We start from the raw sequence: 16,777 nt of genomic DNA on the forward strand, positions 1-16,777 counted from the left end.
GCTTTCAGCACTGACGGAGCCTGTCCAGATGTGCCAGCTGCCAGCTCCACAGGGCGGATGCTCCCTCTCCCACAGACCCATCCACACATGGATGGGTCTGACCTGAGATCAGTTTCCACTGTGCCTCAGTCCATTTTAAACGAGCTCCTCTCTGCACGATGGAGCTTTAACCTGTTCATGTGGACGGCAGCCGGAGCTGCTCTGGTGTCCATGACACGATTGTCCAAATATCATAAACTCTAATAACTAAAATATCATTTTAATATATCACGTTACTGACCAGCTGCCACTTAATCTAATTAGTTGTGAAATGTGTCCTGAAGGCTTTTCCAGCCCTTTGCTTTCTTTCTGATGGTTCTGTTTGCTTTATAAACAGGGTGAGGAGGGAGAGCGGGGTCATCCGGGTTTCCCGGGAGAAGAAGGAGTCAGTGTAAGTGCTTCTTCTTCATCCCACCACGAGCTCTTTCCGCTGTAAATGAGACACTCGCACAATCTACATTTTCAGATTTTCAATGTAAAAATTTCCAGATTGTTTTATTTTATTCAGTTATTTGTACATAATGTTCTCTGCTTTTGCACAGTCGAGCAGCGCGTCAGCACACGTTTCACTGCGTGTAACTATGCATGTGACAAATAAAGGATCTTGAACCTGATTAAAAAACTTCAAACCTGAATTCATTTCCATTAAAAATTTTTGCTTTTAATTATTTATTTTGAATTTTCTAGTTTGTAGTTTGTGTTCTTCTTGTTAAAGTTTAAAATTCTTGTTAAAGTTCTTTTTTCCTACAATTGCCAGCTGCTTGCTCCTGTTTATGGGGGCTACCTAAAAGCAGTTGGCAATTACATTTTACTTAAATGCAAATGTATTATTGAGATAATATTCATATAACCTGATAACTGAAAGATGGACCTACAGGACGAAGCAGACTGAGAGCTCGAACCAGGTGCGCTGACTTTGCTTTTGTGTTGCAGGGCGAGCGCGGTCCTCCTGGACTTCCTGGACTTCAGGGGATCCGGGGCTGTCCTGGAAGCAGAGGACAGAAGGTACGCGATGTGTCATACTTCTGAGAGGAGCACTGCTGAAGTCTGATCATTACTCCATCACGTGGAGAAAATGACGCTGCAGTCGAACAGACGAGTTCATGGAGATGTTTTTCATGTCAGACTGTGTGACGACTGATTTTTAGCATTAACTTTTGTTCTTATCATGAAAAACAAGAGATAAGATAAGATAAAACTTTATTAATCCCTCGGGTGGGTTCCTCTGGGAAATTCGGTTTCCAAAAAAGCACAGCACCGACAGAAGTTACAGAGTTACAGAATATTATATTTATATATATATATATATAAACACCCAGCACGCCCCTGCGGGCGGTTTATCCTTCAAGCTCGGGTCCTCTACCAGAGGCCTGGGAGCTTGAGGGTCCTGCGCAGTATCTTAGCTGTTCCCAGGACTACGCTCTTCTGGACAGAGATCTCCGATGTTGTTCCCGGGATCTGCTGGAGCCACTCGCCTAGCTTGGGAGTCACCGCACCTAGTGCTCCGATTACCACGGGGACCACCGTCACCTTCACCCTCCACATCCTCTCGAGCTCTTCTCTGAGCCCTTGGTATTTCTCCAGCTTCTCGTGTTCCTTCTTCCTGATATTGCTGTCATTCGGAACCGCTACGTCGATCACTACGGCCGTCTGCTTCTGTTTGTCTACCACCACTATGTCCTCTGATATGAATTGCACATTTCAAGTATGGAGTCTATTGCACCGTTGACTATTAACAAAGGTATTGCACAGTGAGGTGCAGAGGCACTACAGCTTAGTTGTTCCCCCCTCCTTTGTCCTCCTGTTTCCCCTCCCTCTCCCCTCCAGAGAGGAGTTAAACAGTCTGATGGCGTGTGGGACAAAGGAGTTTTTAAGTCTGTTAGTTCTTGTCTTGGGGAGAAGCAACCTGTCACTGAACAGACTCTTCTGGTTGTTAATGGCCGTGTGCAGAGGATGCCCAGCATTGTCCATAATGTCCATCAGTTTCTTTAGTGTCCTTTTCTCTGCCACTGTCACCAGAGTGTCCAGCTTCATGCCGACCACAGAGCTAGCCTTCCTGATCAGTTTCTCCAGCCTGCATGAGTCCTTCTTTGCTGTGCTGCTCCCCCAGCACACCACAGCATAGAAAAGTACTCCAGCAACCACTGACTGGTAAAACATCCTCAGGAGCTTCCTGCAGATGTTAAAAGACCTCAGCCTCCTGAGGAAGTACAGTCGGCTTTGGGCTTTTTTATACAGGTGCTCTGTGTTGCATGACCAGTCCAGTTTGTTGTCCACCCACAGCCCGAGGTACTTGTACTTGTTGACCACCTCCACCTCCTCCCCCTCTATCTGAACCGGCAGTGGACCTTCTCTGGACCTCCCGAAGTCCACAACCAGTTCCTTAGTCTTTGAGGTGTTGAGTTGCAGGTGGTTTGTGTGACTCCATGCGACAAAGTTCCTCACCAGACTTCTGTACTCCTCTTCCTGATCATCCCAGATACACCCCATGATGGCTGTGTCATCTGCAAACTTCTGAATGTGGCATAATTCAGAGTTGTAGCAGAAGTCAGAGGTGTACAGGGTGAAGAGAAGAGGGGACAGCACAGTTCCCTGTGGTGCTCCTGTGCTGCTGACCACAGTGTCAGACGTGATGTCCTTCAGCCTGACAAGTTTGTTTATAGTTTGTTATAAATATATCACACAAATATTAAATATATCAGACGTTTAATCGAATCCAAATAACTGAAAGATTCCTGTGAAGCCGGGCTGAAAAAGTCAAACATGAGCGCTTTAACCATTAAATCTGCTGTTTGTATTTGCAGGGCTACCGAGGCCTCTCGGGCAACAAGGTGAGTGACTGAGGTCTGCTGACACTGCTGCATTTACTGGAGAAGTGACAGTTTATCATAGATTGAGCAGTGAGACGTAACAGCTGATTCTGCTCCAACGCTGCAGGGGGACGACGGGGAGGATGGACTGAACGGCATCGATGGAGAGCAGGTATGAACATCTGTGACTGAGGCCTTCTGATCAGTGACGCGTTGCTAACACCGTTACTTTTTCACTAACCAGTAATCTAACTAATAATTATTTCTATTGTTAAAACAAGAAAATTACTATTTTTCAACACACAAACAGTTGAAGCTGTCTTCAGCTGCGGGGGGGGCTGATGAGGTGGCTCTTCTGTCTTGAAGCCAGAGGGGGGTTTGGTTTCCCTGATGTATAAATCCTGGCACAGCGCGCACTCCGTTACTCTGTGTCGGGCACCTGCAAGCCAGTGGACACACTGGTTTGAGTCAAGGAGGCCCTGGAGTGGCTAACATTAGCCTCAGCTAACGTTAGCTAATGTTAGTCTAGGGTGAAGACAACTGGGTTGCCCGGCCCTGGCCACGAGGTGTCCCTTATTTATTTTTCAGGGAGTTGGCAACCCTACTAATGACTAACATCAGCTAACATTAGCTAATGTAGCTAATGACTAACATCAGCTAATGTTAGCTAATGTAGCTAATGTCTAACATCAGCTAATGTTAGCTGCTAACATTAGCTGAGGCTAATATTGTAATGATTTTTCTCCTCTTTGTGAAACAGAATGTAGCCTGACAAACATCTGGGCTGAGGACAATGTCCCACTGCTGACTGAGGCCTTTGTTCCTTGTGCTGTGTTAACACACACCTGAACACAGCTGTGACAGACATGCTGACACCTGCTGATGAGCAGTGAATTTATCATCACCTGGCTCCTGCTGTTCAATATAATCATTTGAATGCAACTGTGGATTAAATTATACATATAAGTTTAAATTAGATAAATGAATTATTACATATGAAAATTATTCTTTATATTAACATTTACACATGCTGTATTATCCTAGTGATTTACAAATCATGGTAGGAGAGTATGATGGTTTATGTCACGTGACTGTGGAAGAAGAAGAGATGACGCGTTCTTCTGGTTTTGTTTGCAGGGAGAGACGGGACTCGGTGGACTGAAAGCAGAACGAGGACCTCCGGGAAACCCAGTAAACAAAAACCACTCAAAGTTTCTTTGCTTCGTGCTGCATCAGCTCTGATCGTTGTTACCTAATGAAACGATTGATCCATTTTACTGTTATTGTTTCTGTTTTCGTTTTTTTAAATGTGTTTTGACTTCAGCTCGTAAAAATGAAGCTGTGAGCTGTTGACCTCTGACCTCTGGGTAGGTTGATTGACAGGCTGAAATATCATCTTTAGGGCATCCCGGGGACAGGAGGCGAGGAGGGGCTGAAAGGACAGAAGGGACTGAGAGGAGACCCGGTGAGTTTCGGTGCTTTCATTTCAGAAAGGTCGGCAGTCACATGGACTTTTTTTCCTAATTATTTAATATGTGGGAGCAGGAGGGGGACGAGGAAGAGGAGGAGGCAGGTCAAGTTCAGGTCGATCAGACTGCTAAAGCAAAATAAACCTTTCATATTTCAGGTTTTTTGTTTTTACAAAGAAAACCTGTTTCAACAGCCTGAATATGAACAATGTCCTGAAATAATGACTCTTTAGTTTCTGCACATATTTTTATGATACAAAGATTATGGTGAAGATATTTGATCGTGTAGTTTGTCTGTGCCCGTCTGATCTGTCTAACAAATACAAATAAGCTGGGATTTATCGAGAGCTTTTCCAGCCTGGTGTGATCACACACTACATTCACTCATAAAACACTTTATTTACAACAATAATCCACAAACGTCGTGCTGCCATAAAAACCCATCACAGAACTCTGCATGTCGATGTTTTCTCAGGATGTTTTTGTGTGTTTAAACGTTTAAATGTCACTAATGTCAGTTAAAACTAGGGCTGTTCGATATAACCATATATATCGATGACGATATAAAAACGTCTATCGTTTCATTTACGCTGTCGTTTGTTTCGTGGTGTCGCAAAATAAAGTGTTTATGGCAACATTTTTTCATGGTTTTGATCACTGCAGTGGCTATATTCATTTCTTAAAGTTCTGTCTTACTCTTATATGTAATATAACCACACTACGGACGCACAAGCACCTGTTTTTATGCGTTGTCGTTAGCAACAACGACGGTAACAGCATCGCGTATCCGCTTGTTTATGTTCCACATAAACCTTTCACAATAAAGCTCAAGATCCTGTTGAGACCTTTCAAAATAAACTGAATCGCGTGAAAGAGCAGATTATTTACAGATGAGAAGCAAAAAAGAGCCGCCAGGTGCTAAAAAATAAAGCTTAGACTCCAACGTTAGAACAGGCTTTTCCCTGCAGCACGCCGTGTAATAAATACTCACAAAGAAAACGGCGGCCGTTACAGCTTATGTCTAAAACGTGTCGTTTCATGCATCGGTTAAAACACTCGACGCACAGCTGGAAACACTTCACGCAAGTCGAGCTGCCCGAGATTCACAGAATTTACATAAATGTTACATTTTTGTGATTTATATCGTTATCGGACGATAAACGTCAGATATCGGGATATGAGATTGTGGTCATATCGCACAGCCCTAGTTAAAACTGTAATATCGGCTCTTTCTTCTGTCGGAAAACCCGACAGCTGATCGCAGCTGGGAAACAGCTGGAAGCTCCACTTCAAGAACCGAACACTGTTTTTGTCTGACAGGGCACCCCGGGTGTCGACAACAACAGACCAGGACCCAAAGGAGACCCCGGCAGCCCAGGGAGACCAGTAAGACACGTCCACATCTTTATGTAAAAGCTGAACGTTAGCCGCCATGATGCCACTAGTTTACCGTAAATTATCTACAGAGACTAAAGCTGATTTTCTTATCAGGCTGTAAACTTTTTAATATGGACTGCCTCTAAATTAGCACTTGAATGCTCAGAGCACTTCGTACAACATGCCTCATTCACACAAGCACTTTTTCACTCTCTAACATTCACCCTCTGACGATGCATCAGGGAGCAGCTCGGGTTAGTATGTTGCCCAAACCTCCAGTTAGTAGATGACCTGATCTACCTCCTGATCTACAGCCAACACGAGTGTCTATGGAGACTGACTCACTGCTGCCTCTTCTGGGCATCAGAGGAACTGTGCGTTTTTGATACTAAAGTATTTGTTGGGTTTCAGGGGATGCAGAGCCTGTTGTTCACCGAGGATAGGTTTCCAGTCTGTCCCAGAGAGACACACAGTCATTCACACTCATACTCACACCTTCAGAATCACAAGTTAACCTAACGAGCATGCCTTCGGACTGTGGAAGTGAGCTGGAGGACGCGGGGCGAGCATGTGACACCCTGTCACTTTCTTTTCAGAAGAGAGGATGCCATTGGATCAGACAGTCAGTTCTGTTCTTAGCTGACAGGAGTGCGTGGTGTGGTCTTCTGCTGCAGTACACATCTGCTTCAAGTTTAATGTGTTGTGGATTTAGAGACGTTTCCTCTGACCTCTGACATCAGTGAGGTCGTTTCTCTCAGAGATCTGCTGTTGACACTGCATGTTGTCTTTTCAGAGCTTCCTCTGTAAATGATTGTGTGGAAAGTCCCAACAGATCAGCAGAATAGTCAGACCAACCCGTCCTGTACCAACAACCATGCCACATATACACCTATATGCATTCATTTGGTGCCACGTGATTGGCTGATCAGATATGTGGCCAGTGATCGAACATGAATGTGAAGCCAATACAGAAGCATCCTAACCTGGTCGGCAGGGGGCGAGTCCTCTGGTCTGATTGGATAGAAGTCTATGACAAAAGGAGCGCTGAACACTCTTTGGTGGATTTATGGTTCCAGTTGCTAATTTAAAGTGTTTCTGAATAAAATGTGATTAATTTTACTTTTAAATCAATAAGCCCACCTGATGTACATCACAAATGAGTGAAGACTATATGAGCTGGTCCTGAGTAGCTCACTCGGGATACAACGACCAAAATGTTGAAATTACCAACCAGTGACTGACACCATGCAGCCCTGACCTTCTCTGGTGTACGGTCTGAGGAAAGCCAGGCCAAATGGTCACAATATATAATTATAATATTTTGACCAAAGTATATAATTCTGTGGATGGACGGGCAGAAGGACAGATGGCTGGATGCAGTTATCAGAATGTTTTTTAATCCACAGGGTGGTCCTGGTCCAGACGGGTACGGGGGTGACAGTGGACTAGATGGAAACCCGGTGAGATTTCTCAGAAAAATCGTTCTTCTGTTTCTCTCTAAGAGAAGCTGTTTTCATGAAGAGCAGTGATCCTCACACAGAGACTCGGGTAGGAAGGTGCTGCTCTGTGCTGCAGAAAGACTTCAGCATGATGATGGTGACATTTTTTTCTTGTGCAGGGTCGTAATGGAAGAAGAGGTCCCAGTGGTGAGAAGGTAGAAGACGATATGAAGCAGCATCAGGATTATACCGTATATCTGTGACTGTACACAGACGTCTGACTCTGTTTGCAGGGGTCACCTGGTGAGAAAGGAAATCGAGGCCCTCCCGGTATCCCAGGTGCTGCTGGGCCACAGGTGAGAGTCCGGTTCTGTCGTGACGGTCTGCTTTGTGATTGGACGCACGGCAGGTTGACCTTAATTGTGAGACCGAACATATTTAACTCAGAAAAGACTGCTGTAGTTTAACCCCTCCTCCCCGCACTCAGCCTTCCTCTCGCATCGCTGCTCTTACTATGAATGTTGTGGGAACGCTGACGGTCATTCAGAGTGGGAACACCCTCTGGTCAAGTCCTCAGTTCTGATAAAAAGAGTGATGAAACATGCAGCCAGAATTATGCCAGAAGCTTATCGACAGCTACCAAGAGCGTCTGTGAAGAACTTTGAGACATTTAGCCAAATATTAGTATGTTTGTTTATATTTGAGCCTGTGTGCATTAGAGAAAATCCATTTGGTGCACGCTAGGGCTGGGCCATATCATACCGTTCACGGTGATACCGGTGTAATGTTGGGCAACGATAAGAAAATGAAACATGGCGATAGAATATGGGTAAAACGCGCATGTGCAGTGCCTTTGTTTACATACGCACATGGCGGCGACGCAGAAGGAGAAGAGTGAAAGCAGATCGTTGAATGAAACAATGAACCAGAACTGGTTTGTAAAAATGCTGCAGCTTCACTGGTGTGGAACTGGTTTAGCTTTCGTCCGTCAGATACACAACAAAGCACTATTTTTGGTAGCGCATGCTAGCGGGCCGTCGTTATTACCGTGTTGTTTGGAAAATACGGCGCACTTAAAATCAATCCTTTGATTTCTCTGAAAGTCGACAGAGCCCCTTATAACCCCGTGTGCCTTATGTATGAACTCTGGTTGTGTTTACTGACCTCGAAACGATTTTATGTGCACGGCGCTCGAAAATCTGTCAAATGTTTCAGTACGACTTTGCTAAGCTACAAAGCCGCACCGCTTGATGGATTGTTGGAGCATTACGGCTGTCGTAGGCGGAGCCTCGCAGAGTGATACGTGCTGTGCTTCAACATAATATTACCGTATTGCGTGTGTATGACCTCTTTTTAAGTGTTGTGGATATTATACATGGTTATGCTGAGGATATGTCGGCCAGTTTCCACTGGAAACGCCTTTTGGTTAAACTGTCAGTTTGCACTGTTAAATGTTTATATAACTTTAATGCAGATAAAAAACAGCTGCTTGTTTAAGTGAAAACACATTGATGGGGTTTTTTTTGTTTTGTTTTTTGCACTAATAAAGTTGAGGAGTTCTTCTTTGGCTCTCGGAGGAGGCGGACGCACTTTTTCTCCTCCCCCTCATCTTCCCTGCTTGTGTCCTTGTCTAGTCTCGTGTTTTGTTTTTGTATTTTCCCTGGAACACTCTCTCACAGTCTGTTTTCTAAAACCTAAAAGAGGAATTATGGATTTAATCAACTGGTCCCTAAATGCAACTGACACCCCTTTCTCAACGAGAAGTTTGGGCTTGGGTGAGCCTGAGTGCTGAAGATATCTACCTATTCGGAACCATGATAACAGGGTTCTGGCTGATCGGAGCTGGCTTGGCCCTGACTTATCGAAGAATAAAGAAAGCGGAACCGGCTGTTCAAACCCCCACAAGGCTGCCCGCTGGGATTGAAATGATAGGAGAGGTTTGTGTATTGTATGTACGGTCGGCAAGGTCTGTCATCTCGGTTGTGGGCAAAAGACCTGCAACTGACACATAAAGGCTATCTCATCTCATCTCTCATCTCAATTTGTCTCTTGTCAATTATATCGTCAGTTATATCGTTATTGCAAATTTTCAAATGCATATGGTGATAAATATTTTTGGTCATATCGCCCTGCTCTAATGCACACTCTCTACGATCGTTGCACACTGGAAAAGGTTTAAAGAAATCATTAAAAATCCAAAATGACCTGAAATTCATGCCCGTGATGAACATCTGACCACAACTGTATGTAACCACTACGCATCATGTTCAAGTCGCTGGGCCTGTAAAGGGATCTCCACTGCGTTGTAAGACCCCTCGATATGTTGGAACTAATAAGCTGTTTCAAATATTGAAGTCTCAACTGTTCAAGAGCCGTGATTCAGAGCCAGGCTAACAGAGTTTACAGCTGAGGCAGTAAGCTGTAAATGTTCTCCCGCAGGCTGCATCTGGTTGAATTTAGCATTAAATTCCTGAAGGATCATTGACAGTAACTGTACACATTATTCCTTAGAAGTTTTGTTTTAGTTGAATAGGCAGAAATCCCCACAGGACTCGAGAGGTGCCAGTTTAGTCTGTGTTTTTGCATCACTCCGGTTACACTTTGGCTTTCGCTCAGCTGGATTTGGCAGATTTGTGCTGGATTTGGCCCATGGACAGACTTCCAGAGAAATTCAGTGGAACTATTCATGAATTTCTTTTTTCTCTGTCAAACCACAAAGACAGATAGGATGCAGTTGCAGCTCTGCTTGGTATTAGTTTTGTATTTGGTGTTTTGCCTGCCTTAGTTAATTCTTTTGAGTTTTGAGTCCTGCGTTGGCTCCTCCCTCTTCCTGGCACACAGTGCTTAAATGACACCAACCAAATTCTTAAGGCAGGTGTTCCACGCCATTTGGTCAGGGACACACAAAATTATTCCAGGTGAATTACTTAGCCTCAGGCCCTGGTGACTGAAAAACATCTGGTCTTTCCATAAGCTGTGTCCCAAAACCTAGGCCGCATCCTTCGGAGGCCGCATCCTTCGGGTTGTCACACAGCTGTCAAACAGAAACTGATTAAATCGACGTGTGAGATGATAGAGAATTGACTCCAGTATCCTGTTATATATACATAGACTCCCGGCATCTGTACTAGGATGTACTTCATGCATGACGTCATGAAGTTTGGCCGTAGAAAGGATTCTGGCAGGCGCATGCAGACAACCACACGCTGTCTGATCAGATTGCACTGATTTGCTGTGTTTGTCATAGCTCTGTAATTATTGTTTGATGGAATGTTTTCCAGGATTGACATCCTAGCGCCCTTGTTTTTTCTTGTTCTTTTAATTTCCTAATTTTATTATTATTTTTCAACACTTCTTTGTTTTAGAAGCAATACAAATAAAGTGTAGTGACATATATATTATTATCAGCGTACACTACAGATGACTACTAGTGTACAGCTATGCAGACTATCCATCAGTCATCATTGATTGGAAGAGCAGAGGTGTAAATAATCACCAGTTATCAAACTGTGATGACCCTGCAGGGCCCTGCTGGGGACAATGGGGAACCTGGACCCAAAGGAACACCTGGTTTTCCAGGAAATCAGGTGCGTTCATCAACTAGGCTGTATGCATGCACTGACCAACGAGTTCAATTATGATGTACTGATTGTGTTTTTCTAATGAAGCATGTGTCTGATTAAAGGGAGTTTTGCATGAGGAAAAATACCAACATTGCTTTTTTTATTATTATTATTGCTTTAAAGGTCATTTAAACATTTAGACATTTAAAGACTTTAGAAGTATTTCCAGTGGCTGCAACATAAAGAGTGTTCAGTGTTTGCATGATGTGAATAGAGTGAACAGTGGCAGCTCTGCTCCTCCACAGGGTGAACATGGATCTGTTGGAGAACCAGGGCTACCTGGACGTCCTGGCCCTAATGGGCAGAAGGTGGGTGACATCGCTTCCTTTCTTTGCATTCAGGAAAGCTTTTAACCAGAATACCCATGTAGCCAGCGGGTAGAAGTCAAAACCCAACCCCTATCCAACTACAAGCTTTAATGGCCCCAATGAGATTTTGTGTCACAGTCTGGTTGAAGCAAACTGTGTGAATGTGAGTAGATAATAGTGGAAACAGACTTAATATTAGCTGAAAGCGAGCTGTTTATTGTAGGCTGGTAAACAGTAGTGATGGGCAGATGAAGCTTCATGAAGCACTGAAGCTTTTCATCCAATTGGTTCACCCCAGCGCAAAGCTTCTTGAAGCTTCATTTGCTCTAGCAGGACACCTACTGGACGTAAAAATATTAGTTGGCATGAATTTGAAGAGTGTGGCATTTTGCACACAGCCTGTAAATGTCAACAACAAAAGGAGTGTGTAAAACATGTATATTGTAGTGATGCAGTATACTGTGTATATTTATACTGGCAGTATGGGAAATGATTATTTGGAAATGCTTGAAATGGAAATGATCATTTACTGTGAGGTGAGGTGTGGTTGGGGTGTGGACAGTAGTTGTGCTTTTGTAACGTTGAGGTATGGACAGCTACACACTGAGGCTTTGACCCTCAGTCCTGCCTGTTCACATTTTATTCTGTAAAAACTAAATTTTCACTGCTTTTACGTCCTTTTTAGTGGGGAGAACATAGCTAGGATTTAATGATTTAACAAATCTTTTGAATCCTTTGTCCTCCACAATGCTAAATGGCTGGGAGTCCTCAATCACCATGCTGACCAGGTCTTCATCTATTTGAGATTGTTCTCCTGAGGAAAGACAATAAAGACAAAGCACAAATATAAATATCACACACGTAACTTATAACAGTTGTATAATATTGTTATATCATTTAGTAACATTACTGCATGCTATATTATCATTGCATTTGATGGCTCACCTGGTCTTGCTCCACAATCGGTGTTCCCCTTATTCTCATGCAAAGCTCTGTAGTGCCTAAGCATGGATGTTGTTGTTATATCCCAGCTCCCTGGCACATAGCAAACACTTCACCTTGTACAAAAGTCAAGACAGCTCAACATAAGTTTTATTGCACCATCAGTATCATGACAATACATCTTCTGTAGAAATTTACATACTTTGTTGGGAGGAATAAGATCAAAATGTTCCCACACAGGGGAGGACATCCTCCTCTTCTTAGCTGGCTCCATTCTCTCCTGACTTTCTCTCCTCACTCTCATAAACCTCCAAACGGTCTCCAAACTCTCTCTAACCGCAACTCTCCATCAAACACCCACATTTTGAATGAAGTCTGAGGGGTTTATATCGCTGTCATAGCTCGCGGCAAAGTTCGAACCACTTCATGAACCAGTCACGTGGTACAGCTGGGCAGCGAGGCTGCGGACGTCATCATTTTCAGCTCCTCCCATAAATGAAGCAAGCCTCGATACGCGCTTCGCGGAAACACCCCCTCCATTACTCGACACACGCTCCGAAGCCTCGATACAGAACGTCACATCACTAGTAAACAGCACAAAAACAAAAGGCAAAGGAGAAACTAACAATAACCTAAACTGGGTGAGCTAAATATAAAAACACTAGAACAAGGACCTAGAAACCTGAAGACCTGACATGAATCCATAAACCTAGAGGCATGGAAACAAAGCAGACGATTGGACGAGGAATGAGTGGAAACACACACTAAATACACACAGGAGGTGATGAAGCGGAAACACAATGACGGCACAGGGGAAGTGAAACTAAACACAATGAACATGGGACACCAGACCTCTTCAAAATAAAACAGGAAGCATAATGACACGCAGACATGAAACACGTGAAGGCTGAGGGAGACTTAAACACACGGGGTGAAGACACCAGGGGACTGTAATAAACAACAGCAACCTCAGTATAACAGAAATGAACTTAGATAACCTGATGAACTTAAACATAAACCATAAACATCCAAATGTATAAAAACTCAAAACGCTGGGTCAAATGGCCCAGGATCGTGGCCATAAACCACAGCAGCAGTTTAAACGTTTAAAATGTGAATAAAACTGGATTCAGCCTGTAAATAATGTACTCTTTATTTATAAATGGAAAGATATTTTGGCAGGGTTTTGTTGGATGGGGGTGTAAATTCTGATGGAGAAATGTCCATGGTTGTTATTTAAGGGCCAACCAGGAGAACCAGGTGTGAAGGGTGCTCTGGGACCACCAGGACCCAGAGGAATGCCGGTAGGATCCCGAACATGAGCTGAGCTTGTGTATATCTGTAATTCAATGCAGTTATCTCATGCAAGACTTTCTCTGTGTTCAGGGTCTGGATGGTCGTGACGGGTTTGGACCTGAAGGACCGAAAGGTTCAAAGGTAGAGCTGAACCTTAATTTGACATCAACCAACAAAAACTGAATGAATTCTGTTTTCATCAACAATGAAAAGCAGTAAGAAGAACGCCACATGGTTTTAGTTTCAGCTATTCGTTTGATGGAGGAGAAGATGTTCTGGTTCTCTCAGGATACACCGTGGTTTGTGTCACTGGTGACCCGCACCCAAGCTCTGTGCTGGCACAATCCAAAATGTTCCCTCCCAAGTTTTCATAAGAACCTGAAGAACCTCAGTTTTACCAGGATTCAGAAAAAGGAACGTTCGTCCATTTTTCACTGGCAGTGGTGAAGTGATTGAGGTCTGGGAGGCTGTTGAGATTTGGGGGCTTAGTGGAAAAATACAGCTTAGTATCATCTGCATAGGCATGGGGATGTCTTTGGTGCTGTTCAGCTGGACAATGATGTGGGTAAAACAGATTTACACATGTGGCCGAACATTTTAGAAAGTCTTAATCGTGAAATCGTTGCTTCTTCCTTTCTCTGTACAGGGAGATGCTGGTTTTCCTGGTTACCCTGGTTTACCGGTGAGTCCTTCCATTTTCCACACACTAAAACTTTGATGCCACCATGTGGTTCAGCCAAAGTAAGCTAGAAGTATGTTGGACTCTGTGGTGATTGAGACACGGCATTTTGTCTTCAGGGCGACGACGGTGCGAAGGGACCGAAAGGGCATCCAGGATCCAAGGGGAACCGGGGTCGTGGGGTAAGAAAGGTTTCTTTGATGTCGCGTCACTGAGACGTTGGCTTTTTGCTTCTTCTGTGATTTATGTGTGACCCATACAGGGGAACTCAGGCATGCCAGGAAAGCCAGGTGAGCCTGGAGGTGACGGATATCCAGGACACAAAGTACGTTTAAACTGCATCTTCACCTGCCTACCTTCACTCTCATTAGCACGTCTAATAATTCTTTGAATGATGTTATCTTCTAAGCAAATCTTTCAATAAGAAAAAGCTCATTTAGTTTTTAAATTAAATTAGACAGAGGACATATTAAAAGATGGAGCTGCCAGGCAGGATGAAAAGAGAAAGACCTCATAGAGGTTTCATGGATGTATTTGGCGAGATCATGCAGAGGGTTGCTGTGACAGAGCAGGATGGTATCTGAGCTGGAGGCAGATGGCTGTGAGCACGTCCTGGTTACTGATGGACGATTTCAGTTCAAAAAGCTGGTAATGACACAGCATCACAAATTGCTGGGATCACTGTCCATAGGAACAGACATCACACAAGATCCATCCATGACTGGCAGACTCCAGCAGTAACGCTGCATCCTGTTCCGTTGTCAGGGAGGGACCACATCAACGTAAAACCGGCACCATGTAAAGGAAGCGGGTCATCACCCTGTGGAAGCCACAGATAAAAGTCACATTTGATTATCCTCCCAAATAAACTTACAATAATCTCTGTTTTTCCTCCATCCAGGGCCCGAAAGGTCCTCCTGGGAGCAGAGGCCTGTCTGTAAGTCCACCTTTAAATCGCTTCACCTGCTTAAAATAAATATGTTGTTACAAAGAACATTTTCTGTCGTCTCAGGAATGCGAACTGATCAACAAAATCAGGGACAACTGTGGTAAGTGTCATCGCTTTAAACACGTTTGCAAAACAATGATCAGCTGTTTGTTTATGAGTTTTTATGTAGAGGATGGAAACTAAAACGAACGTTTGTGGAAGCAAACTGCAGAGTACGAGCGCTGTGATAAGTGAATGTGTTTCTGCTTCACACAGCTTGTTCACACGGTACGTACGTCTCCTCTTAGTGAGAACAAACATGGTGAGTACAGCACAAAGACTTTGTCCACAGATGCCGACTGACTGAGATCATCGGGACATATTTGCACCTTTTTATCTGAAACTGTCTCCAACTGCTTGGTGGATTTTACTGAGTAGCAGAAGTCCTTTGTAACTTGTAACTAGTCGTCTTTGAGTATCTGTTAATCGGCCTGAGCGTGTTTCCAACACCGCGGTCGTTTCACTTCAGCTCTTCCTGACGTTACCTCCTCCAGGTGAGTCACAATGTCCGGCCTACCCCACCGAGCTGGTGTTCGGCTTGGACATGTCTGACGACGTGACTCCGACGGCCCTCGAGAGGCAGCGCTCCGCCCTCCTCCACCTGCTGGAGGACTTGAGCATCGCTGAGAGCAACTGTCCACAAGGCGCTCGCGTGGCTGTGGTTGGATACAGCGCCTACACCAAGTACCTGATCCACTTCCAGGACTACCATCGCAAGACTGCGCTGATAGAAGCTGTGAAGAACATCGCCCTAGAGAAGACGTCCAACAAACGCCAGCTGGGCGCCGCCATGCGCTTTGTGGGTCAGAACATCTTCAAACGAGTGCGAGCTGGGTTCATGGTGAGGAAGGTGGCCGTGTTTTTCACCAATGGAGCGTCTCAGGACAACACTGACATTCTTGCTGCCATTATGGAGTACCGGGCTCTGAACATCGTCCCAGCAATCATCTCCCTGAGGAACGTTCCCGCGATTAATCAGGCGATGGAGGTGAGTTTGATTTAGCCTCCATCAGGTCCATGGTGAACATGCTAAAATTAGACGATACATTACAAATGAATTCTCAAACATGTTTCATAGTTTTTCTGTTGTTGGAAAAAACGATGTTGATGAATTAACCTGAACACTTTAAACTGCACCATCATGCACAAAATCATCTTTCATTTAGTCTGACTTAAAACCTGACTGAGACCATCTGGGGATGGGGACCAAAAACAGCTTTTGTAGGAAACCTGTTGCTGATGCTGCCCAGACAGACTTTACCTTCCACAGGTAACAAACAGCAGTCGGGCTGCAGCCTCCCTGTCTACCTGCTCACGTTTCTAAAGTAGAATCAGTCTTTGCTTCGTGTTCTGCTAAGAGAAAGATCTCAGAGATGTGAGTCCTCGTTAGGGTTGCAAAGGGGCGGAAAATTTCCGGTAAATTTCCGAAAAGTTTCCGGTAAATTTCCATGGTAAGTTAAGCTTGGGAATTTTGGAAATATTCCATATTGGAAACTGTCCATGGAAATAATGGGAATTATGGAAATTAATGGGAATTTAGGAGAACTAACTGGGAATATATTATTTCCAAGCATAAATATAAACAGAAATCATAAGAAAACCTCCATGCAAAATGTTTTCAACAGATATTTAAACAGATTTATTTGTAAGTACAGTAGAATAGAACACGTTTCAATAACTTGTTTCATGGATGAATAAAAACAGAAATGTTGAGTTCAATATTACCATCCCCTAACCCCGCTCATTCAAAAATGCCCCCTGTCCAAAAATCTCCACAAAGTCCCATTCAAAAGGTTAAATGAAAAAT

At 44.0% G+C, this 16,777-nt stretch overlaps 1 protein-coding gene across 1 annotated transcript in view; it reads left to right on the forward strand.

Annotated features, from left to right (window-relative positions):
* LOC147319840 (collagen alpha-6(VI) chain-like) overlaps positions 1-16,777 on the forward strand; it is a 49,775-nt gene that overhangs the window by 21,261 nt on the left and 11,737 nt on the right. The window contains exons 13-33 of the mRNA XM_086312629.1: positions 377-430; positions 973-1,044; positions 2,844-2,870; positions 2,977-3,021; positions 3,987-4,040; positions 4,252-4,314; positions 5,639-5,704; positions 7,102-7,155; positions 7,314-7,349; positions 7,428-7,490; positions 10,659-10,721; positions 11,003-11,065; positions 13,249-13,311; positions 13,394-13,444; positions 13,950-13,985; positions 14,102-14,164; positions 14,245-14,307; positions 14,884-14,919; positions 14,995-15,031; positions 15,187-15,198; positions 15,465-15,958. Of these exons, the coding sequence (XP_086168755.1) occupies positions 377-430; positions 973-1,044; positions 2,844-2,870; positions 2,977-3,021; positions 3,987-4,040; positions 4,252-4,314; positions 5,639-5,704; positions 7,102-7,155; positions 7,314-7,349; positions 7,428-7,490; positions 10,659-10,721; positions 11,003-11,065; positions 13,249-13,311; positions 13,394-13,444; positions 13,950-13,985; positions 14,102-14,164; positions 14,245-14,307; positions 14,884-14,919; positions 14,995-15,031; positions 15,187-15,198; positions 15,465-15,958 (1,515 nt within the window). The remainder of the gene's footprint in view (positions 1-376; positions 431-972; positions 1,045-2,843; positions 2,871-2,976; positions 3,022-3,986; positions 4,041-4,251; positions 4,315-5,638; positions 5,705-7,101; positions 7,156-7,313; positions 7,350-7,427; positions 7,491-10,658; positions 10,722-11,002; positions 11,066-13,248; positions 13,312-13,393; positions 13,445-13,949; positions 13,986-14,101; positions 14,165-14,244; positions 14,308-14,883; positions 14,920-14,994; positions 15,032-15,186; positions 15,199-15,464; positions 15,959-16,777) is intronic.

The sequence above is a fragment of the Aulonocara sp. 'chitande type north' Nkhata Bay genome, linkage group LG11, assembly GCF_057382095.1.
Source record: "Aulonocara sp. 'chitande type north' Nkhata Bay isolate Kocher_YH1m ecotype deep benthic linkage group LG11, A_spYH_male_GT1.1, whole genome shotgun sequence".
In the NCBI taxonomy this organism is placed as follows: domain Eukaryota; kingdom Metazoa; phylum Chordata; class Actinopteri; order Cichliformes; family Cichlidae; genus Aulonocara; species Aulonocara sp. 'chitande type north' Nkhata Bay.